We start from the raw sequence: 25,849 nt of genomic DNA, 5'->3' as shown, positions 1-25,849 counted from the left end.
TAAGTTAAAATTAAAATTATAAAAATTTTTTATTAATAAATATTTATGTAATTAGATAATAATAAATAATAATTATAAATAATAAATAGTAATTAATTGATAATGTAATTCTAATCGTCGCATTATTTCTTTAGCCAGAGATAGCAATGCATTGTATTTGGTAGTGAGTTGCGTTATTGCATTAGAAATTCTCGTGTCGGCACATGTTTCCAACAACATCTGAGCTTTCATGTTCAAGCGGTCTAGCTCTTTTTGCCAATCAAACAATGTTTGCAAATGAATCTGGAATTGTTCGAGAACGTTTTTCTTCTCTTCCAGACTATCTTGCAATTTATTGAACGTTTGAACTAACTGTTCAGTTTGCGTAAGCCATTCTGTAGCTTCGGAGAATTGATCCTCATATTCAGTCCATTTTACTATGCCGACTTCGAGCAAACTCTTTGTGTTATTCAGCGAGTCTCTGTTATAAATATGAATATAAAAAATTATAATACATATATAAAATATATTATTATAAGTAAATATTATAAAAATATTATAAAAAATATTATAAAAATACAAAATTATAAAATCTAATATCATTATATCCTTTTGTACTTAAAAAATTAAGTTTATTTTACTTACACATAATTATCATATTCTTCTTGTAATAGCGCCACTTCTTCTTCGATTATTTCTTTGTCTTCATCGTCTGCGATCTGACAAGCGGCATTACCTTGTTCTAAAGCTTTCTCCAGCTTCTTCTGACCTTCAGATAATTCACTCTGTAAAACTTTAAGCTGTGTGATTTTGCTGGCCAAAGATTCCTTATCTCCCGTAGGCTCCGAGCACTTGCTAAGTCTCTCTTTGGCTACTCGTACCCATTGAATAAATTCATTACCGCTATCGATGAAGGCCTGATGCTGTTCGACAGTCTCCTTTTGCTTCGCATATAATTCTTGAGCTTGTTTACTCAGAGTCTCATATTTAATCGAAATCTCCGTGGCCGGTGTCGCTTGTTGCAAGTCTTCGGCCTTTGTGGTGACTGATTGAATCATTGGCTCAAACGCCACAATATCTTGTACGATGCTGTTAGTTTGTCGCAAGTTCGCCTTTCTTTCTCCAATTGCCAAAGAGCTCAATCCAACTAAGCCTTTTCGAGCTTTGGAAACTTTTTGCTCGCACACTTGTTGCAGTTTAGCCTCACGATCACTAATCCACTGCTGCAGCTGCGAATATGACGAACTGTAATCCGCCCATTGCAACAGACTCGTCTCGAGATGTACTTTTGTGGTTGAAATCTTTTTTACCAGGCGCTCCCAATCGTTTTGAATCTCTTTCAACTGAGCGTTGATCTCTTCACGACCATCCGATCGCGTGTTTCTCATGACTTTCTCGCCACAATTTACAGTGAGATGTATCAGGTTCTGACCTTCCTCGCGTTTTCTTAATAATTCCTGGATTTTATCAAGTCTATTCTGTAATTCTTCGCGACTGCTACTCGAGGCAGCTTCTGTTCCTTGACGTATAATTTGCTTGGCATTCTCGATCCAGTCACGGGCTTTCTCAAGATTGCTTTCATATTCTTGATGTTGAGTTAGATTGGTTTCAACTTTGTTTAATACATCTTTTGCGAGATTCACTTGCACCTGGTAACGTGAATTCAAATGTCGCAACTGATTGTTGACGTAAGTATCCAAGTGAGACGAAAGTAGACCGGTAGCCGTTTTGTTGAATTTATCAATCTGCTCTTGGCCTTGTATTAAGTTATCGAGCAGTTCCCTTACTTCTTTCACCTGCTTCTCCTTTTCTTTCAGATTCGGCAAAAGAGCATTTTTTTGAGCTTTGATGAGAATGTCAAACTGTTGCAACCAGTCGCTGAGTCTCTCGTATTCATCTTTATAATCCCGCCATTGACTCACAGTAGCTTCCAATTGATTCTTCTGTTGTTGAATTTCTGCAATAGAATATGTTTATTAATACATTTAAAACTGCAATTATTTCTTTTTGTAGATTAAAAATTATTATTGGTTATTATTATTGATTACTCGCGATTATTTCAATATTTTTTTTGTATTTTAAATTATCAACATTGATTTCTTAATAAACAATATTTGAATAACTCTTACCTTTGAATAATCCTTCGAAACTTTCTGTGAGTGCTCGTATTTCGTTCCTGATAACTTCTTGTCCGATGGGACTAGTACTGGCGCAAACAACATTTCCAGTATGCTGCAAATGTTCCACCAACAATTCACCTTGAGCTTTCTTATTCAACAAACTTTCGAGCGGTACCACTGCACTCTCGATCGCTAGTTTATCACTAAGTGATCTCTGTTTCATAGATGGTATTTTCTCGCGAGCCCGGCTAAGCCAACCGATAAGATCATCGTGAGCTTCTTTGTAAAGGCGGTGATCTTTATACTGTTCCTCTCGTTCAGCCAATAAAGATTTAATCTTCTCAAAAAGTTCGTCGAATCTGTTCAGTATATCTTGAGCTTGCGAGGCAGCTAATCCTTGCTGACCACTCGCAATCATCTCAGCGACTTTGCATTTGAGACTATCAACCTCAATATTCTCGCAACGAACTTTCTCCTCGAGTACTTTGATTCTCTCCAATTGATTTCTTTTTTCTGACATCGTTGTTTGAAACTGTGAAATCTCATCGATCGATGTTTGCATGTATTCCACCGTCTTCTTAATAGATTGTATTTGTTCCAATAAACCGGCCCATTTGTTTATTGAATCGTCCAAGTTTGTTTTGGTTTCTAGCATCTTTGACGCCAAGGTGCTCCATTGTTCCTGAAGTTTCGCTAAAGCGTCATTAATAGTTTGATGGCCAGCAGGAGCTGTATTCGCTAGAACAGCCTGGGCTAGTTCAACAATACCTTGAACCTTTGCAAAACCGTCCTCTTTATATAATAATAGATCTTGTACGATATCCATTTTTTGTTCCAAATCTTTCTGCGAAGATGCGCTTAAGTCAGAGCAGTATGCCAGTTTATTTTTTATGTCTTCCAACCATGTGGTGCATTCTGCCAATTGATTGTCGAAATCTTGATGCGTGGTAACATACTGATGCCAACGATTATTGAGCTCTTTGACTTTGCTAGAAATCTGTTGATATTTGATACTCAAATCCGATATGTAAGAAGTGCGAGAAGTAACAGTTTTATGCAGTTGCTGAGCTCGCTCAGCAACGGCGTCAATTTCTAGTTCTTTAGCGCGAACTTCACCTTGAAGAGTGCGTAATTTTTCGAGTTGAGTCTTTTTCTCTGCCAAAGTGGACTTGAGATCGACGGCATGTAACTTTGTGTCAGTGTCTCTCATCCATGCTAAACATCGTTCCTTCGATATCTCAAATTCGCTCCATTGTTGAAGCTTGTTCTCCAAAGACTCGATAGTAGACTTAACCGCTGAGATTAAGCCTTCCCATTCTTGTTGCGAAGAATCAATCTGCGAGCGGATGTTTATCTGTCCTGATTCCAAAGTACCGGGTATTACTTTTTCGCCCAGAGACTTGATTTGCTGCACTCGCGATTCATCTTCCGGCAGATTGTGCAATAGATTCTTTAGGCGATCCAAATTTGTGTGCAAGGATACTCTCTCTAGTTCCACGTCACCCCAAAGACTCACAGCATTGTGAGTGGCATCCAGCCATTCATGCGTATCTAAAACAGCTTTGCTATACTGTTGATGATCGCTCACTATGCCTTCATACCTTTCTACGAATTTCATCGCGCGTTTTAGTAATATATTGTATCTATTCGTTAAATTATTCAGCGTTTGATCGATCTTATCGGTACGATCGGGCAAATTATCTGCTTTATCTCGGAGATCCAGTAAGTCTTGCTGATGCGTTTGAGCATCATGCAAAATGGTGCGATAGATCTGTAATTGGGCACGTTTTTCATCCAGAGTAGTTTTTAGTTCAATTTCTGGCTTCAATTGAGCTTCTGTATTTTTCAACCAGTTCTCGAAGGTCTCGCTGCATTCGTCGAAACCGGACCACCGCGAGATCTTCGCCTGTAACTCACGTTCAGTCAAAGCGATACCGTCATAAAGCTCTTCGAAGGCTTGCTGGAGATCCAGTAATTGCTGACGAATAATCTCTCGGCCCTCTGTGCCGGTCATAGGATACAATCGTTCGCCAGCCTCGACAGTGCTGTTTATCAAGAGAGTAGACGAGGATTGACGAGCCAAAAGCTCTTTTAAGGTTTCCACATTTGAAATCAGCTTTTGACGAGTATCACTGACATTTTCCTTGGAGGACTGATAACGCACTCTTGCATTCGCTAGCCATTCGGAACACTGTTTATAACGATCTAAATAGCTAGCATGATCAATTACTGCTTGTTCGCATTTTTTTACCAGTTCCTGAAACAGAATTATATAAAGATTTTCATTGCGAGAAAAGATATTTTCCATGACATATTTTGTGATGTTATTAATTATATTGATAACACAAAAAAAATTAATTAGAAAATACTAATTTTATTTAATTTTCATTTATTATAAATAAATTAAAAATAAATTTATAATAATTATGATACAAAGTTTTGATCTGCTACATTAAATGCGCTGAAGCAATGGGGTTAATAATTAAATTTCTTTTACAATATAAAAAATAAATAAAGTTTTATTTGTAATTTTTTTCTATTTTGATAGTATTTGTCTTATGAAGATATCGTATATATATAGTTATACTACCTTAGCGGTCGCCTGAATTGATTGGAAACGTGATGTGACTTGTTGAACGCTGACAGAAAATCGAGTTTCGCCACTGATCTGCATCAATTCCGACGAATCATCACTCATTTTATCGAATTCGGCTTCATTTTGCCGGAGATTTACAATCAGTGACTGAAAAAAAATCATATTTATATTTAACTGTTTTTAAGTGAGATTCTAATTAAAGAGCTGTTCCGCATAATTTAGATGCGAAATAAGGAAGTAGAAAATTCTCTCTTCTTACGTGCAGAAGCCTGTTTGAGTAATGTGGTTAGATTATTATTACTTAAGTGTTAAACGTGAAGAAATATGCACTAACAATAAGTATAAAAAGTAGAGTTTAATATTCCATCCCGATGTATCAAACTCGTTTGTTCTCGTTGTAAATTTCAGCGCCAAAGAAGCTCTCCATTCGTGAAGCAAAAGCGCAATATTTACTAAACATAAATAGATAGCCGCCAAAAGTATAACAAAAATTCATCTAGCTGATGCATAAATAAATAATTGTTTAGTATTATGAGTGCTTAAAACAACATTAATGTTTATATGGCGAGAGAAAATAATTTAGAAAATAATTTAATCATATTTTTAATCAGATTTAATATTGATGAAAAACACTGATTTTATTTAATAAAATGGCATACGTATCTCATATTACTCTAATCAGATATGTCGTTTAATATATAATAATAATCACAAGGTGAAGCGTTGATATCTCCCACCTGCTTTGACAAAAAGCTATAAAAGCTATAAAAGTTGAAAGATTACATAAGAAAAGAGCAATTGTCGAAGACTCCTCGTAAAGCCGTTGCAATCATCCGCCTCTCTCGCAATCATTTCTTGTTACAAAATGATATTTGCAATTTGCATATCACTCTCTTACTTGTTCGAGATGATCGCCAAGCGCAACCAGTTCTGTCACGTCCATGTTCTGCGAATCGGCGACCTTCTGTAGTTCCTAGGAAATTTTATTACACATAATCATTGTGCGTGAGAGATAATTATGCTCTACGATTGGAGATAAAAGTTTGCGTAGATAGGGGCTTTCTCCTCTCTTCGTCGATTTAAAAATATGCATGATCTATCGTATGAGACGTATAAAGAAAGAAAAAACAACGTTAATATTATAAAATTTATGTTACATTCATGTGTATGAAAGATGTCAGTGCGTGTAAAGAAAACAGCTACATCTAATCGTAATTAAAACTGGATACTTTAAATGTGCACACCTCAAATTATGTTACTATTTCATGTGGGAAAATTTTGTGATAAGGGATAAACACAAAGCGATCTTTAAATAATCGATATTCGTTAAATAGAACATTTATCAAATTTATATATATAAAGCCAAAAGAAAACTGCATTTCTATAATGCAACTTGTTGTAATAATTTTGAACTTACTTGATATTTTTCAAGTTGCTCCTGCTTCTCTTCAAGCGTGTTCTTCAGACAATAGTTCTTCAATGATGTCTCGGCATCAGTAAGCCAAGCAAGCAAACGTTCTAATGAATTTTCGTATTCACTCCATTGTTGTATTCTTTCTTCGATGCAACGTACCACATCGTTTACGGCTGTAGTGAATTTCTTATTTTCGAATCTAGAAAGTCATCCAATGTTCATTTATGTGATTGACAATGAAATTGTTTAATTTCTAAATACTCTTTCTTTTAATAAATAAAATTATTCTTTTAATAAATATAATTTTTTATTATTTTCTTTTTTACAATATTTACCTAAGATTCGCTAAATCTCTTTCCATAGATTCTTGCGAGCGAGGTGGCAAAGTATGCGCACTCTGCGCAACATGTTCTTCAAGGACGTTCAGTTTTATTTCACCTTCGCTTTGACTGTCCTGTATCTCTATAATTTTAGCTAATCTAGCTTGAAGAGCAGTTTTGTTTCCTGTATAGTCACTGTAATTTGCTAAACGTTCCCATTGACGTTTCTGGTAATCTTGATAAGCTTTCTGAAGATCGTGGAACTGCTGGAAAATATTGAGTAATGCTTCCAAGCTCAATATTCCTTTCTGAGATGTATCCACTAACTTTTCGTATCTCTTTGAAACTGAAATGACTTTTTCATGAACGTTTGATGGAACTTGAGTAACTTGAACCAAAGCGTTAGCTTTTTCGGAAATGCCTTCGATGAGACGTTTATGAGCCAAGATTTCTTGATGTAATGTCTAAAAGAAAAATTTCCAAGATAATATGATTATTGATTTTCATATTGTGTTTTTTTATATATTCTCAGATAATAATATAAAATTATTCAGATAATAATATAATATTAAAAAGATATAAGAAACCTTCAATTTGAGTAGTTTTGATCTTATTTCTGGCAAGGAGGACCACATCATCGAGGAATCTTGTTTAACTGCACGTTCCATTGTATCTAACCAAGTGAGAATCTGTTGTAGAGTTTCTTGATAACTAGACCATTGTAAAGATTGAGCATCTTGCTTTTTCTGTTGCTCTGTGATGCCTTCTGCCAAACGATCCCATCTTTCGCGAGCGTTTCGCAATTCATGTCTGATTACTTCACGCCCTTGAGCGGAAGTGTCTGGAAGAATCCTTTCACCGAGAGACGTTAAGCTAGTTAAACGGTGTTCAGCTTGCTCTTTTTCGGCTAGCAAAACTTGTAAACGCGAGTTCCTCGCTTCGAGATCTCCACCAATCTCATCTTCCTTCAAAATAGCTAAGTTTTTTTCGAGAGGTGTAAGCCAAACATCAATAGCTTTCAATTTTTCTTCGTAAGCGCGATGATCATCTACGATGCTTTGGCAACGGTTTATTACTTCCTTACTAAGCACGTGCAACAATTGATATCTAAACATTTAATTTGAACTTAATTAATGTCTTATTATTTTTATTATATCTTTATTTATTTATATCTTTATTTATACAAATTGTTAATTATTTACTTGTTTAAATGTTCATATACGATTACAATAAATCATGCATTTTTAAAACATATTCAGTTTTAAAATTTTTATTTTACGAGATTGAATTTTTCCAATTCTTACTTGCCATATAACTATTAAGATTTTATTACATACACGTATGCAAGGATGATAAATATAAAGATAGTTCTCTTGTTGGAATAATTCGACATACCTGTTGCTAACTTGGGAAATTAATGGCTTGATGCGTTCAATACCACTCGCGTGCAGTAAACTATGTGACTTGTCCACGAATTCATCTATCTCCCGCTCTTGCTGCGCAATAATCTCACGTTTCTCTTTAAACGCGCGAAGTTGTGCTTCTTTATCTTTTAACGTAGACTGCAACTGTTGATCTCGGAATGTCGCCTCCATAGAACGGAACCATTTTGTGTGAGCTTCGAGCTGATCTTCAAAATTCTGCCATCTTTTCAAAGCTGCTTTCTGTCGCTCCTCTACAGATTCTGAAAAGCAAAATTTTCTAATGAAATGACTGCGATAAACGGAAGTAATGAATTAAATAACTTTATACAGGGATGATTTTTCTATATAATTTTGAAACCACAAAAAATAAAATTTGTAATATATGTTATATATTTGTAATATATTAATATATTACCAATTTCATTCAGGAATTGGCGCAGATTATTTTCCAAGGTAATCACTTCCTTGTTGATAACTTCTCGACCTTTCGGCGCGGTGCTATTAGCCACAGCTTCACTGAATTCCTTTAACTTGGTGAGATGTTCTGCTCCCTGTGCCTGGTCATCTTTTAACAATGTTAAGCTCGTTAATCTACGAGATATTTCAGATCGTTCACCCGTTATATCATTGCATTCTCCTAGCTTTTCTCGTTCTCCATTTAACCAGTCGGAGAAGCATTTACATTGAAGATTGAAACGGTGATGTTTTTCGCAACAATCCTCTAAATTTTCTAACAAATCTCGAGACTTGGCGACGATATTCTGAAAGAGCTGTTTGATGGATTGCAAATAGACATTCAAAGAAGTGTCCTTCGTCTGATCGACCAATTGTTGCGCTTTGTCGCAAACCGATTCGACCAACGTCTGATGTGACATGATTTCCTGGTGCATGATCTTGTGATTTTGCAATTGTGCGCGCTTTTCCTCCAGCGATGATTTCAGTTCTGTGTGCTGATGCATTGCGCGCTCGACGTCTCGCAGCCAAGTCGTTAATTGCTCTTGAGACAATGAAAACTCAGCGAACTGCATTAGACATTGATCTAATTTCTGCATCGAACTTTGCAAATCCTCGGAAAATCCGTCCCACATGCTGCGTAGATTTCTCAATTGTTGTCTGATTATCTCTCTACCATCCGGTGAAGTGTGCACATAAAGTTTCTCACCGAGATCGATGACAGATTCGAAACGAGCATTCTCGCGAGTTCGAACGTCACCGAGATCCCTGATATGCTTCTGTCTGCTTTGTAGCACCGCCAAATCGCCAACAATTTCGCTATGTTTCTTCAACTCGTTCTGAACTTCATTGATCCAATTCAAGAATTGATTATACTTTTCGTTAAACAGATTGTGCTCTTTTACATATTGCTCGTATCTCGCTACAACTTCTTTTGCTTGATTCCTGATTGCTTGGTATCTAGTAGCTTGACGAGATACTTTAGTAACCAAGTCGGATTCCGCTTCTACGCCTTGACTTTTCTCAACCACAGCGTTAAATTCTGTGCCCTTTGTTATGATAGCCTCTTCGAGGGATTTCAATTTTTGTAAGTGCGCGCGTTTAGTTTCCTCAGTACTCTTCAAGCTTTGATCTTTCACCTGCATTTCGATTTGTTTGAGCCAAGATTCTAGGCTCTCGACTACTTTTTCAAATTCGGACCATTGGTTGAATAGATGATTCAATTTATCTCTGCTTGAGGCGCATCGTTGGAGGAAATCCTCCCAAACTTTTTTCTGCTGTTCGAAACCTTTCAATAATGTGGAGTGACCAGCTATCGAGGTTTGCTCCAAAATGATATTTAATTGCTGATTGCAATCGGCTATAATTCTATCGCCCTCTGGTTTTTGTTGCAATACGTTCTCGATTAAAACAATCTTAGATTTAGCTGCATCTCGATCTATTGAGAGATCCTCACTGATGGGCGCCGCTTCGTTTACTACCGTGTTAATCCAATCTCGCGTCTTCTCGAACGTCTGAAGATAGGCCTCATGATTTGCAACGTACTTTTCCATTATACCGATTCTATCATCTACGTCTTCCGATAGCTTTTCATGCGCTTCAATCACGCTATTGAGCATCTCGCTAGCTTCGTCGTCTGGTGCTGTTCCGAGCCTGTCCTGAAGTTGTTCCAAGATATTTCGATGAACTCCTACATCTTGTGCAATAGCTTTATACAAATGCAAAGCGAGTTTCTTTTCTTGAAGCGACGGTAGCAGATCTTGCTTGTCACCTAATTTCTTTCGTGCCTCAACTAACCACTGCTTTACTTGGGAATACTTGTCCTCGAATGAGGATCGATGCATCATGTCGCTCTCGATTTTCTTATAAATTACGTTTGTGCGATCGGCCAATGCTTCCATCCGACTACGCAAATTTCGTAGCTCACTTCTGATGAGTTCCCTGTGATCTGGTGTTATCCTCGCGAAAAGTGTTTCACCCGCTTCCGCTGTTCGATTTAAAATTGCTTGTCCAGTTTCGCGTTCCTCCCCAAACGCTTTTAATTCTTTCAAGCGAGACTGATAGAAGGTCATTGGTTTCGGACCGCTGATCTCGTTAAAAGTTTTCAATTTCTGCTCCGCGTTTAGTAACCACGATTCCAGTTCCTTTACATTAGCAGCATATTGGCCTTTAATTTGTTTGAGTTCTCTGAGTCTGTCTAAATGTTGAACCAAAAATTTAAGAACCGAATGATAACGCGTATTTAAATGTCCGACATATTGAGTCACGCGAGATTCTGGATTAACTTTGGTTATTTCCTCTCCGAGTGCGATCAGATCCTTCATCTCGTTTTCATAATTCTCGACTTTTTCCTTAAGTTGTGTTATTTCAGCAATCTTTGCATCGATCTCGTTTGGATTTAGAAGCATCGTGGCCTCCATTCTGATTTTATTTTCGTTCTCTTTGAGCCAGGAAATTACGTTTTCTGATGTAAATTCGTATCGTTGCCACAAAGCAATATTTTCTTGCAGTACAGATTTGATTTTGCGATAGCTGTCTTTCAAGGACTCCAGGTCGGCAGTAACTTTGTCGCGTTCGTCTCTAAGAGCAGAAATGATCTCGCTGCTCTCGACAGTGCTTAGAAGTGTCAATGAATTATCTGTATCCACTTTTCGAGTCTCGCAATCAGCAATACCATCTTCCACATCGATCAACGAGGCCATCTTTACCTCAAGATTATAACGATCGCTGCTCTGTTCGGGTTCGCACCAGGCTACTTTTTCCTTGTGAGTTGCTACTAAGCGTTGCAGAGCGCCAAACTTTTCGTGATAGAGTTTTGTCAAGAAGGCTACCAACGTTGCGTTAACCTTGTCAGCATGACTAGCTACGCCGTCTTTACGGAGTTGCAATGCTTGCAGTTCTTTTGGTAAGCTAGATTTCGATATAGTTGGATATTCTGATACCATATCTGTTAATTTCTCGTCAAGTTCTGAAAGTGTGTAATCGCACTTTTCCAGTTCGGTCTTCAATTCTTGACATTTATTGATTCTATACATAATCTTAGTATTCTCGCCAGTTAAATCATCGCACTTGATTATCTCTTCGCGAATCTTTGATATCGTATCACTACATTTCTTCAACTCCTGCCTGATATTTTTTTCTTTCTCGTTGAAAGTTGAGGTGAACGACGCGAGGTTATTTGCGGCCTGTTTAACAACCTTAAATTGATCATCCAATAAATCATTAAGGGATTCCAAAGTTGATATGCTCGCGTCATCGTTCAGTTTGACGAGTTGTTCGCTCTTCGTGGCGATACCTTGACGAAGTTGTTGATATATTGGTAATTCCTCGCGATATTTAATCAATAATGCTTGTCCATTCTCAGCGTCGAGTAAACGATCACAAGCCGCAATGAGCGCCTCATTCGTGTCGCTAAGCCACTTTGTAAGTTCATATTTTGCTTCTTCGATCTGCTTCCAGATGATAACCTGTGTTTCGTACGTTTGAGTCCGATCGATTACTTTAGCATTAATCTCGTTATATTTTTTTCGTATATTGGATAAATCCGATTCGATTAGACTTGTCTTGAAGTTCGGCATTAACGATGTCTCTTTCGCTAATTGTTGCGCCTTGCCATCCATTTTATCCAGAAATATTTTACCCTTCTTTAAAATCTCTGAAGCTCTCTTATGTTTTTCCAAAGCAACATTTGCCTGGGTGATATCAGTTGACACATCTTTGACCGACTGACAAAGGTTCTTCGCTTCGTCAATGAACTTGTTTAACTTATCCTTAGCTTCCTGATACTGTTTCCAGTCGGCATCCATTTCAGCATATTTCCTTCTCTGCTCACGCAGAAGTTCATTAACCTTTTCCCAGTTTCCATCCACTGAAGAAACTACTACCTGAATATTAGTTATCGCTCGTTGATCCTCCTTCATCAAATTGTCACCTTCTTGATGAAGGCTTTCTTTTTCCGATTCTCGTCTTTGATGATCTTCGATTAAATCGTCTATCTTTTCGATTGCCGGCGTGAGTTTTTCGCAAATATCAACGGTATATGTGATGTTTTGCAAGCTCGTCTGAGTGTTGACAATTTTTTCCGTAATTTTTTGTTGTAATTTTCTAAAGTTATCCCATTTAGCATCGAGATTCTCCAATTTGTCTCTCTTAGCAGATAATTCTGTCTTCAAAGCTGTGGCCTTGGACTCAAGATCATTCAGTAAAGAAGTTGCAGTAATTGGTCTCTCTTGCTTGTCACGAATATGTATTCCCAGAGTGCTATCCATTAACGGGACAAGTTCCTTCCAAGTATTGATCTTTGTATGTACAACTTGAAGTTCCGAAGAAAATCTATCGAGATCAGCGATAGTTGGTTTTCTAGCTTCAGATTCATATTTACAATGATTTAATTGCGCATTGGCGTCATTATGCCAGTTCAAAAGTTCGATCCACTTTTCTAAGCCTTTCTTCTTTTCTTTTAAGTCATCTTCGAGCGCCTTGTATTTCTTCGCTAATGACGTGTAAGTTTCATCCAATGCGGCGGCTTCCAACATAGAACCTCGCGATGATAATTGTTTTACTTCGTTGTAAATCGTTGTAAATGCCGGTTGTTTTTCCGAATGTTCTTGAAGATAAGCATGCATTGTTTGCAAATTAGTATCAACATTATCCACATTTACGTCTCCGATTTCATTGATATTAGATCTCAATCTTGTCATCCAATTTTCAAAGTCGGTGATCTTCATCTGGAATTCTTGTCTAGCTAACAACGAGTCAGAGACACGATTAATGTAATGTCGAACTGTGTCTGCGAGTTTGCTTACTCTAATCTTCATTTCAGCAACGCGACCTTTCAATGCGGAGGCGCCGTCTAGCGATAAACCATGGCTAATATGATCGGAAACTTGAGTCAGTGATATCAGTTGAGCTTGATGATCGGATATACTCTTGTTGAATTCTTTCAAATGTGCCAATTCCTTTTCCAACTTTGCGGCTTCGGGTGTTTGAACATTGGGTTCTTTGAGAGCTTCCCTTTCACTATTCTGCAACCATTCATTAAACTCTTTTGCTTCTGATTCGAAGGTGTTCCATGATGAGACTAATTTATCAAGTTTGGTCGTCGTTTGTACTGCCACGTCATGAACTGCGTTCCACCGCGTATATACAGCGTCGACTTCATCAGGTGCCACTGTTCTTCCAGTTATCTGCTGACTAATCGTTGACAAACTCTGGACTTTTGGAAGATATTGTTGACATTGAACTTGAAAAGCCTTGGCTGATCCTAACATTTGCGTGGCTTGAGCCAAAGTAGTAGGCTTGCTGCCCATCGTAGCTGCCTTCGACTCCGCTTGTTCAATCCAAGGTTTTATCTTCTGAATGCCTTCTTCATATTCTCTCCATGTTGCAAGATTTTGTGTAGCCAATTCACGTTGCGTTATTATGCTCTTATTCAACGATTCAACTGCCTTATGAAGATTCTCAATGTCGCCACGGAGTTGTTTTGCCGGTGTATCATCACTATCTTCTATATATGTAAAAAAAATAAATATTTTTATATTAGAATATTTTTAGAGCAGTTGTTACATTATATTTAATTAAATTCTATTTAAATCTGTCAAATATTAGATCAGGACTCTCGGCATGATTTGCATTTCTCGGTCGATTTTCGACTCGATTCCGCCTTTCGCTCTTCTCATCTCATCACTCTGTACGCGGTCCAAATGCCACTTGACATTTAGGAATATATGACGCTTGTAAACATGATGTCCCCGCTTTGGGCGCTCACGTTATAAACTTCATTCTATATCTTTTTTTTCCGTTCATTACATAAAGATAGAATGAAGCAACGCGTAAACGCTTATCTTAGTTAGTAGTAGTCCTTATGTCTACGAGTCTTATATCATACGCTCCTAAATGTCAAGCGGCATTTGGATTGCACACGGGTGAGAAGAGTAGCGGAAGGCAGAATCAAGTTGAAAATCGACCGAAAAGTGCAAATTGTGCTGAATCCTGTATTAGATACATTCAAATTACATTTTTATGTTTTTTACTAATAACTGATTATTTTATTAAATAAATCTTTATAAAACACTAAAAAAAAATGATATAAAAAAATATTTCTTTATGAAAGAATTATATATAAAAAAATTGCCTCTAATTTATTTATAGTATTTATACAATAGAAATTTCATATCTAGATTTTAGCTGTAACATATAAAAAATAAACATTAAGCAAATTAAATTAAATTTGTGCGTTTTTAATTCAATATGAAACAAACAAAAAATCGTATATTCACCTTTCACAAGTTTCCGGGATTCGTCTTCTAATGCATTTAAAATTAATACTTTTTCCTTGATTTCTTTCTGTAGATTTTCTGTTTTACGAACTTTTTCCTCAGGTGATGCTGTAGAATCTTCTATGTTTGCAACTGATTGAGGCGCAGCTTGCTGAACCCAAGATCGGAGCTCCACAAGCTTTGATTGAAATTTATTCCATTGAGTGCTATGTTCCTGAAGATAAACAACTTTTTCGCGCACAATCTTTAACGTGTGTTCTATCTTCTGTTCAGTTTCCGTCACTTCTTTTTCTAAAATCTCTTGTTTGCTTGATGGTGCGGATGTTTGAGAAAGATTAGTATATGTTTCGCGCAATTTCCTTATCATTTCTTCGGCTGACTTTTTCAAATTTGTATTGAATTCCTGTTTCTTCTGCAGGTCGGAAGATACTTGAGCGGCATCGTAATAAGATGCTAATTCAATTTGACGCAATTCTTTCTCAGCTTGTTCAATCAATCTCAAAATCTCGTTCTTTTGTTCTTGATAAGTGTTCCAGAGTTTCTGTGATTCTTTTAAAGATTTTAATATCTCCATGCTTTGGCCATATGTATCGTTCCAGTTAGCTTCTAATTGTTGAACTTCAGAAGAGACGAAAGGTGGAGCATGTTGATCTTTCAGAAGATCTTTACCGCGTTGTAACATACTGACAATGGTTGCTCGCTGTTGCTCTAATTGATTAAGACGGGATTCCTGATGAGTCACGGCGTTTTGTAATTTTTCAGGAACCTCAGGTGTGACTTCAACTTTTGATTGTTCGCGAACTTTGCGCAACAAAGTGCATACTTCGCGTACTTCTTTGCGATAAGTATAACTTTTCGAATAGATGTCTGTCTTCGTCATTGTAATTTCGATCGTTGGAATCAAATTCTTATATCGAGTTATCAGTTGCTCCAAATTTTGCTGCGCAGTGAGTGCTTCGCGATCCGAACGATTCAATGTCAAGTTGTCGAGAGTTTGAACCAGCCATTTCATTTCTTCACGCTTGCTATCAGCTTCGCGACAGATTTTCTGTGAACAATCAATAATATTTTTTTATATTAATTATATTAATTTTATATTAATTATTTGACTAAAGTGATTTATCAACATTTGATGAAAGAGATGAAAAAGACATGATAAACAAAAGTACTGTTTTTCTCAGAAAATTTTTTTTAATAATTATTTTTTTAATAATTATTGATTAATATTTATGGATAAATTAAATGAAAATTAAATCTGTATTCATTAAAAATTTTATTTCAAGAGAAATCATCATTGAACTCTTAAGTGAAGAGCTCTAAAAAGAATAATTAAACATAGAAGTGCGCGTATATTTACCGTCAAGGTCTGGAGCTATCCGGAAGGAACGCAAAAAAGGCGAAGCAAAGTATTTAAATATTTCAATGACATGATAGAGGAATTGTATGTGAAACTGGCCAATACTAACCTGAAATATAGTCTTCTCTTTCTCAAATTCTTCTAAAGTATTGACTTCATGTAAAATGGTTCTCAACGTACTGTCAACATGGTCCATCCAATGTACCATCTCATCGAACCTAGAATTAATTGCACATTATTTAAAGGAAGAAATTGGCGCTAATCTACTATACTGAAGTTAAATAAGTGCTTACTTCTGTCTATAAGTTGCCCATTGTTGTGGAATTTCTCGCAATTGTTCCCTTAAGTTCTCCACTTTTTGTGCAGTTTCTTCCCACAAACGTTCGGCATTTTGCGCGGCATCAACCAAGCTAGTATCTTTTGGCTTGAGTTTGTTGTAAGCATCACTTATCTTTTTCAAGGTCTGTAGACAACGCTCGACTTCGAGAACGGTGCCGCGGTTCACGAAAAATTCTTTATTGCGCTGTTGAATACCATCCACATCGTCATTGTTAATAAGTGCTTGCTGCTCAGAACTAATTTCCATCTCGATTTCTTTGAGATATTGAAGGAAGCTAGCCTCATCTAGGCGGAACTCGAGCTTCATCAAATGAAGCGGCGCAAAAGTGAGTATTTCTCTCCAACGATTCTGAAGATTCTCTACCGTTTTTGCGACGGGAAATTGTTGATCAACTGGTAATACATTCCGAAGATCTTGGCCGGCCTTCACGAGATCTTGTATCCACTTTTCATTGACTTTGCCGAAGAAATTTTTGTGATATTCGACGGATTGACGATTATCAATGTGCTTTTCATTGATCATTGTTTCTGCAATCGAAAGCCATTCAGAGATTTGTCGCTCGCACTCTTTAAATTTCGTCCAACGGCGCACAGATTCTTGTAAACGTTGTTCCCAGACTTGCGCTGCTTGAGAGATCTTAATAAATCGATCATTAAGTTCTCTTAAGGTAGCTCCACCTTCGGCAGTCTCTACGTCGGCATGACTATCCACAGCCTTGACGATGTTAGCGAATACTTTATTCTTAGATTCCAGCATAGATTTATAGTAAAGTGTTCTCGAGAAAAAGGCTTTATGACGATCTAATTGAGCCAAGGCAGCGTCTCTACCACCTGCGAGATTGATGTTGGCCAAAAAATTTTCGGCTTCATCTAACCACGCAGATATCTCTTTCTGCCCTGCTTCTAGAGATTCTTGTTGCACCAATAATTGATGATACAAGTGCAATTGCATCGGAATCAAAGCACGTACCTTAACAAGAGTTTCTTTCTCTTTCTTTAGAGTGTTCATCATTTTATCGACTTCGTCGCGGGACAAATCCTGGATAAGAGTTTGGAATTTTTTACTGATATTTTTAAAGAGATTTTCAATGTCCTCGACTTCATTGTGAAGAGTCTGCAGTTTCTCTCCGTAAGCTTTGATCCGTTCGGTGGAGCTTAATCCGGTAGTTGATAAAGCAGCCTCGGCATCTCTTAACCAATTCTGCAAAGTCTCTACTCCCGCCTTGTAATCCTTTCTCGTTCGAATGAGATCACCCGCATGCATGTACTGTTTGGCCTCTTGGAAGAGCTGTTCCCATCTTGCTGTCAGATTTGCGTAACGCTCCTTCAATCGAAATGCTACCGATTCATCGGATGTGGCAATTAGAAAGCTTACAGTATCCGACAATTGTTGATGCTTATCTTTCCATACGCTGATATCTTGAAAGAACTCCATTCTTTCCTCCTCTGGGAGATTCAGGACAGGTTCAGCACGAAGTAGCCATGCTTCGAATTCATCTGAGACAATAGTCCAACGACGCCAATATGCGACAACTTCTTCGAGCATACTCTGGACGCAGCGCAAATCCATCGACACGTTTTTCCATTTTTCGGCCGTCTCGCGCATAAAACGATCAACGTTGAGGTTCTCTTCTCGATCTAAAAAGCACGAATTTATAATACTGTTTCGATGAGACTAAAGTTATTGTTTACGTACTTAAGGAATTTTAATATATAATAAAATTAATTTATTATATTTGAATTAATTGTTATTTAATTATTTTATTTGATGTAATTATATTTAATTGTTAATAATCCTTTGTATTTATTAATAAATTTATTATTGACTATCACATTTAAATGAATATTAACCTATAATTGAAAATTACTTTAATTATTTAATTATTTAAAATATTTTCATTTACCAATATCAACGTCACGCTTGTATTCTTCTGCGACTTGCTGCATATCCAAGTAAGCCTTTTGAAATTCCTGGAATATTCTATTTCGAGAAACAAAGTTACGATATTGCTCCAACATCTGATGCACTTTCTCCTCCGTCCCATATTTAATGTTCCAGCCTTTCAATTTGGTCTCGACGAGATATAGGAAAGCAATCAAACAACATTTGTGTTCTAAGAACTTTAATTTCACCCTTCTTTTAGCGGCACGATCAGGCAAACTATCGAAGCGCGCGGACATATTATCTAATTGTTCAGGCCGGACTTGTCGCGCCAACAGCGAGTTCTTGGCGTGTTGGAATTTCTCCGTCATTGTCGGTAAATCGAGGAAAAATTTTTTATGATCTTCTAACTTATTCGAGATTATATTCGCCGTACTTTCTGACATTTCTTGTGGTATATTATTGTCTGAATGTAAGAGAGCTTCAGCTCTTGCTAACCATCTACCAACTTCTCCTAATTCTCCCGGTAACACTGAATCAAGTAACCAAAGCCAATGCAGCATCTAGAGAAAAATGATATTTTTTAAAAAGAAATTCCTGCAACGTTAAGTTCTATTCGTTCAATTAGAGAAACTACAAAAAGTTGACATAAATTTCAAAACCTACAAAGAGTTCCATTTGTTGCCACAACATTTGTATATGTCTCCAAGAATCTCGTGTGATACTTATCATACTAGGTGTATCGACCAAACTTTGCATCTTTTTATATATAATTGATTTCTCATCAGTCTCTGCTCTAAACAGCGTATATTCCTAAAAAGAATATAAAGAATAATATATTTTTATTTTTATTTTCTTATCTTTTTTTAAATCAAAATATTATGATTTGCCAAACATTAATTTTAATGATTAAAGTAGAATCACATAAATGATTTCGTTAAAATATTAAAATTAAGATTTATGTAAAGATATCTGTTGAGATATTATGAAAGTACCGGGTAACTTTGTGGATAGGCATTTGTTCTATCAAGTTGTTCGAGATGCCTGACTCTCTCATTTAGCCATTTAAGAAGATTGTCATATTCTTCTTGTATAGCTGCGAAAGAATCAGGAGCTGTGTTTCCTGGTTCTGGATATTTGTGCAAAAATTGGGCAACGTATGTCATAATCGATTTTTCGTCGGGTTGCGGTACGTCCACGTCCTCAGGATCCAACAATCGGGCAATACCTAATTCGATCTCGGCAACCTGGAAGGCTGTTTCTAGCCGAGCTTTATTCGACGCTTCTCTCATAGCTGCTATGTTTACTAAATTAGCCTTTATGGCATCGATAATGGCTAAGAAAGCATTTCCGTCTCTCCAACTTTCTCCAAAGTCTCGAACTTTAATACCAACATCTCTAAGGAATCCATCCCGACATAATATTATTAAAAAAATATAGTTGTATTACACAAATAGTAATTTAAAAGTACTGACTTCGGCAAGGCATTGGTGACCCATTGAAGCAAGGTTTTCCGTGCACTTTGCTTCCACTTTTCGCTGCTGATGCGTTTTCTTTCGCTTGCCGCCGAACCCTGAGTACCAAGGCTTTCGAGGCTGCTCTGACTGCCCCATGTTTGTCCAAGATACTCGAGGGCTCTAGTATTCTCCTCGATCTAAAAAAAAATTCCGAGGACTGGTATGATGTTTCCTCTCCTTGTCGAGTCTAAAGATAATCTAGCGTGCGTCCTAATAGAATGCGCAACATCATGCCGGTGCAATCTTACTCTTTTAGAATGATCATTCATCGCATTCAAAATCTTGTTTTTTTTACTACTCACCCGCTTGCGATCCTTCGATCGTAGCTTGTTTATTGGAATACATATAGTTAGCAGAGTGACATAATTTACTTTACTCGCAACAAGGATTAATTTATTCGAAGACATTTAGTCATGATTGTTTAATTTGTAGAAAAAGCATTATTCAGTTCTTATCATAATTCACATAATTTAAAACTTACTTTGTTAAAATAAAATTATGTAATTTTTAATATATCTCAGAATTAAATTTTGTTTAATTACTAACTATAATTGGTAAGATGAGTTACTACGATTATTACAGCTTGAACAAGAAAATTAAAAAGTATAAATTAATCTTCGTTGCGGCGGTATAAGAATGTGGTGTTGCTGCAATTTGTTGAAGTACTTTAATACGTGATACGAGCGCTATATTTAAGCAGCTACCGCATACTAAGTATACTGGTGCTTTTTTGCATAAAAAAATATCATTAAGTATAAACTAAAATATTCGAATGATATAATACCTGGAAATACAAAATGATAGTCCATATTAGGCCCAATACTACCGGTGGTCGTCCGTCGACCAAATCAGATGAATTTATATTCACTAATTTGATCTGTGAAAATATTAAATATAGAAATTGGCTGTCGATTTCTTCAACGATTAAATTAATAGAAATACTCACTTTCTTGCCTTGTAAAAATTGCAACGCAGTATTGGCATTACTCAAGAAATGCGGTCTCTTTAGATTACGGCCTCTCTCTACAGGCTGAAAGATCATGTTTTAGACAACTGGTTTTAATGTTTTTTTTACAAACGCAAATATTTCATTACCAGTTTCTCTCCTGAAAGAACTTCGAGTAAGGCGAGAAGACGCGTGCCGTCTTTAAGATCTTCGATTAAATCATCGATACGAAGCGGAGGAACTCTCTACAGAAAACAAATATTTACCAATTGTGTAATCACGATGGATTATATATTCTTCAAATATATGAGTAAGAAAAACATTGTGTAATTTAAAAATATTAATTATTAAATTATATATATCTAGTGATGATAAAAATTGCCACATATTCGAAATTTAATGTTATATAATGTTATATAATTTATTAAATACTTATAATTTAATATTTTTTAATTTATATATAATAATATTTAATACTTTAATTACAAGTCTAAATTTAAATTGGCTCTTGAAATATTAACAACAAATAACATAAAATAAAAAAACGCAAGAATCTTAAAACGCAGTAATTGATGCGCATATACAAATACATTTTGACAGTGTCTACTGATCTATTACATAAAATAAAATAAATAACTGAACTTTCACTGTATTCAAGCCTTCTGCACTGTATTCAATCTTCAGCAGTCTCCAATCATAGAAAAATTGTTCACATTCACATGTTCAACAGTATAGTAGCAATACGTGTGCTTACTTATTGCACTTTTTCAAATAAATTCAGCACTGACTGCAGTTTGCATACTGCAATTTGTGCTATATATTGTGCTAAGTTAAACTTTTATTGTTTTCACTTTAATTTTTAAATTGATATGCTGCCTAGATCAATGTTACTTGTTCTTTATTTGATGATACACGATTTTTTTATTGAAATAGCTATTTGGTACGAGGACGAACAAGGTGCTCGCCTTCAATAATTTTGTTGCCTTTGATGCATACATGTTACGAGTTGGGTTTCCGCAGTAAGGCAAGTTTTGAAGGATGCGGAAGTAGGGGAGCATCGAAACTCAAGAGCCAGGTACGGGCTAAATCAGCCGTTCAAGTTTCGATAACACGATACGAGAGGCAGTCCACGTCACGTTTTATTATGCGTCACGTAAGGATCGAGAGCATTACGTAACTTCGAATGAGAAAAAAACGAGAGTCAACTCATTACAAACTGTCGTTGTATTATCAAGTACTTGGCGGTGAAACGGAGCACGATATCAAAGTGCTATTTGCCATGTATGAATCTGTTTCATTGCGTTTTCTGAAGGTGACAAAAAAAAGTATTTTTTCTTGACACACTTACCTTCGAGAGATGAGAATTGATCCAATTTATGAAGGTTTTCTTTTGCACGCGTTCTTGTTCGTCTGAAAAAAGAAACGAGAAACAAATTTTAATTTTGCGCTGTAAATTAATTCGAAGAGAATACATTTTCGTGAAATTAAAGAGCTGGAATATTACGATATATGTTTCTGAAAGAACGGATATAAATTATTCATTCAGATATCTATATATATATTTGATAAATGTTGAGCTGAAGAAGAACATATGGAAGTGTTCACGATTGCTTGTGGGCATTTGTGAATCGTCGAGTTCAATTATAAGGATTATGCGAAATACATTAGCGCCGTTTTATTTTTAAAGCTGCCGTCACTTTATTATATCTTACCAGCTATGGTGCCGTATACGTCGCACTACAGGCACACGCGCGATAATGAATATGCAACTAGTATTAATTCACAGGCGCATGATCGCGAAGCGAACATTAAACTGTCACGTAAATTATTTGTGCGATATGCACGTCCTTAACGCGATTCGGCAGGAAGAAAAACTAATCATACAAGTCGACAAACAAGTCGAATACAGTTGACGAATGCGCTCTATTGCATAGAGACTTTAAACTCTTCTCAAAATGCAAGAATTCTTTTCACGTATTTTTCTGCTTTATTATATTCTTTATTATTTTCTTTGGAGCAATTGAAAAAATTTCTTGGTAAAAATATCTCATATTTCTCTCTATTTTAATAATTTATTTTTTTTTTTCACGTATGAAAAAATGCCAGCCGGGATGATGTTTATCTTTCAATAAAGATATCCCGGACCATAATAATATTTAATATGTGCATATTATTGAGATTTTTTTTATTCGTCGACACACATCTGCTTACGAAATGACATTGATTCCTGGAAGCAAAAATTTGCGGTTCCCGAAATAAAACGGCTTTGATGTCACCAGCAGACACTAACACTGTTGCCTTGAAACAATGTTTCTTTTCATCAAGTCTTTCACATGGCGGCATATTATATCTTCGTGTCGTAATGCGATCGTTTTGCATACACATTACGTGCAGTCTGTAAGCTACAAAAAAATTACTGTCGGTAATTAACGAAAACACGTTGCTTTATTCTACGTTGTGCCTCTGATTTATGAATCAAAGAATCGTCAGAAGTTTCTTCTTTCGTTTGATCTCATATTCAGAAAACGCTGCATAAATCGGACTTCTTGATATAAGTTTGCGCGTTAATTTTTCTGTAAGTATAAAAATTGCCTTGGAAAATATGGGCGTGCAAGTTTAATAAATTTGCAGTTTCTGCTCGAGAAAATATTCACATGAGTTTTTGCTCTTTATATTACGTTGTGAATTCTCTTTTCGATAAGATTAATGAGAATATAGTACGTAAAAATAAGAAACGCTAAAGGCGATGTAATCTCGAATATACAAGAATTATTAGAACGTTCTTGTGGAATAAGGAAAATTTATAGAATTTATTAACATACTTTTAGCGACTTAGATGAGGAATACTGACCTATTGAACTTTCGCGATGTATGGGGAACTGTAAGAAACTATTATCATCGGTTTTTATCGTTACTTTATCCGCGGTAGATGTTTAATCGTAACCACGAGACGTAGGCGAAAGTTGCAGACCACATTGCATTATGGTGCAGTCCAGTAACATTGAAAAGGCAGGATATTCCCACGCGTTCTCATTATCATTCATCGTGAGTGTCATGGTTACGGTAAATCGTTCGGCAAAACACACGTGAGATGTAGTGCCTGCGATACATACATTTGATGCATAACGATAATTTTCGAGGGTTCACTTTCATGTCTACACTCAACACACAATGTCAAAAGTGAGATCATGTAAAGCACAGATTTTATTAGCGACCAATTAGTTTTTTTAAAAGATAATATACTAAACTTTCATTATGAATAAGATAATTGTAATGATAAATAGTCTTCCTTCAAGCAGTTTTTAATGTCTAATTTTTTATAAATTAACATTTTCTAAAAACTCAAATAATATTTTATAACAAATTATATGTTAGTTTAGAACTAATTATATATAGAACTACTCGATTGTTTGACACAGCAAACAAATTAAATACTACCAATAAACGAGCAAAATTAAAATGTTAATATTTTATATATATATATACAGTATATATATGTGTGCGCGCGCGCGCGCGTATGTGTGTGTGTATTATATGAAGAATTATGTTTAGAGATTTAGAGATTTAGAGAAATAAATAAATGTCACTGTTATTTTTTCTGTTTGAAATAATTTTATATGTAATAGCCGATATTTCAAAAATGGTTCAAAAATTACTTCAAATATAACAATTATTGGTTCAATAAATAATTTTAATATTTGAGATGTTTGAAATAAAGGTGAAAAATTGATGATATAACTAAAATATGTATAACTTTATATTATAATCATATAATACTGGCTCACAAATATAATTACAACAGAATGATTAGAATAAGTTAATAATTGATCTTCATTCGTATGATTCATTTGAGTTGTTTTATAATACGACATCATTTAATATAGTGTGTAATTTCAACCGTTTGTAAGAAGCTCGCGTTTATATCATTTCTAATTTTAAATTCAGCCGTTCGAGGCGTGATGCGCATGAAAAAGTCCACTAAACATATTCTCGCTTTCGAAAATATCTGAAATTGCATCGCGTAAAGTGAATTTTGTATGATGTTTGTCGGACGTTTATGTCCGCCAACATCCAAAATAAATACCGTTTTAAACAAGTGGAAATATTATTCTGTAAAGCGCATGCCACTCTCATCTTCTAGAGTAATGTTTAGGATTCTGAGACAAGATGATCCGCGATTATGTCACCAGTGTTATGAGAATGAGAATCCGCTACCTGCGTAATCGTCTCAACCAACCGATGTACCTTTACTTGTGATCGAAAAATTGTTTGCGTAATAACAGATTCAATTACTGGAATCGAAAAATATTAATCACGGATATTAATACCAGATGACATTCATTAGGAATCGATATCATAATTTTTCCTTGCTTCTATCTTTACCCGCTTTTTCTGCCTGCGTGTTTTTTATTTTTGTTTAATGTTATTCCGTATATCAATTTTTTTTGTATATTTTTTTATAAATTTGGCTGCTATATATGAGTCATAAAATATGTTTGAGAAAAATCGCGTTTGGTTTTTGAGAATATAATATATAATAATCATATATCACAAATATCATTATGAAACTGTGCCAACATAATTTTAATCATGCAGTTGGCTCACAATCAGTTTTATAATGTATTTGTTTAATCGTTTTCATCATTTTAAAAAATAAAAATACAGATGTTATTGTATGTAATCTCTTTAAAGATGCTTAATTTGTGTTTGTCTCTTTATCAATTCTTGGAATATTATTTTATATATCATGTATAGAGAAAAAGTGCATCTTTATTGTAATCAGAGAAATATAAAATATCGATTATATAAGTTTAATTTCAACCGACCGTATATCAAATGTCATGATTTCTTCTGTTTTCGTGACAATTTCAGATGGTACAGCACTCGTTCCGTTCATGTGTTTGCCTGTGAGAAACTGTTCCGAAAAAAGAAATACTTAAAAGCGAATGGGTCTCATTATACAGTGTCACGGAAGGTAACTGTACGGTCATAAAAATCACGTAGCAACAGGAAATCTCATCCATTGTGTATTTATCACAAACGAAAGTTTACGGGTTAAGAACCAGAATGAGCGCGGATTAAAAATGTGTCTTAAAAATGTGTCTCAATTTTACGATTTATAAATTTCCTAGCAAACTTTGAAGCTTTTTTATTTATAAATCGAGAAATGAAATAGATTGCAAATCGTACTTTTTAAATTAATTTTAAAGAAACTTTATTTTAA

General features: G+C 35.6%; 1 protein-coding gene across 1 annotated transcript in view; it reads right to left on the bottom strand.

Annotated features, from left to right (window-relative positions):
* LOC108688231 (nesprin-1-like) overlaps positions 1-25,849 on the bottom strand; it is a 91,642-nt gene that overhangs the window by 59,950 nt on the left and 5,843 nt on the right. Inside the window, exons 2-21 of the mRNA XM_018194396.1 lie at positions 21,974-22,035; positions 20,775-20,870; positions 20,626-20,709; positions 20,464-20,556; positions 19,638-19,816; positions 19,158-19,560; positions 18,829-18,975; positions 18,185-18,725; positions 16,235-17,918; positions 16,051-16,159; positions 14,585-15,632; positions 8,269-13,812; positions 7,825-8,113; positions 7,017-7,536; positions 6,445-6,893; positions 6,113-6,308; positions 4,690-4,842; positions 2,109-4,356; positions 625-1,936; positions 84-460 (exon numbers count right to left, since the gene is read on the bottom strand). Of these exons, the coding sequence (XP_018049885.1) occupies positions 84-460; positions 625-1,936; positions 2,109-4,356; positions 4,690-4,842; positions 6,113-6,308; positions 6,445-6,893; positions 7,017-7,536; positions 7,825-8,113; positions 8,269-13,812; positions 14,585-15,632; positions 16,051-16,159; positions 16,235-17,918; positions 18,185-18,725; positions 18,829-18,975; positions 19,158-19,560; positions 19,638-19,816; positions 20,464-20,556; positions 20,626-20,709; positions 20,775-20,870; positions 21,974-22,035 (15,534 nt within the window). The remainder of the gene's footprint in view (positions 1-83; positions 461-624; positions 1,937-2,108; positions 4,357-4,689; positions 4,843-6,112; positions 6,309-6,444; positions 6,894-7,016; positions 7,537-7,824; positions 8,114-8,268; positions 13,813-14,584; positions 15,633-16,050; positions 16,160-16,234; positions 17,919-18,184; positions 18,726-18,828; positions 18,976-19,157; positions 19,561-19,637; positions 19,817-20,463; positions 20,557-20,625; positions 20,710-20,774; positions 20,871-21,973; positions 22,036-25,849) is intronic.

This window comes from Atta colombica, unplaced genomic scaffold, assembly GCF_001594045.1.
Source record: "Atta colombica isolate Treedump-2 unplaced genomic scaffold, Acol1.0 scaffold228, whole genome shotgun sequence".
Classification (NCBI taxonomy): Eukaryota; Metazoa; Arthropoda; class Insecta; order Hymenoptera; family Formicidae; genus Atta; species Atta colombica.
This window is presented reverse-complemented; position numbering and strand designations above follow the sequence as displayed.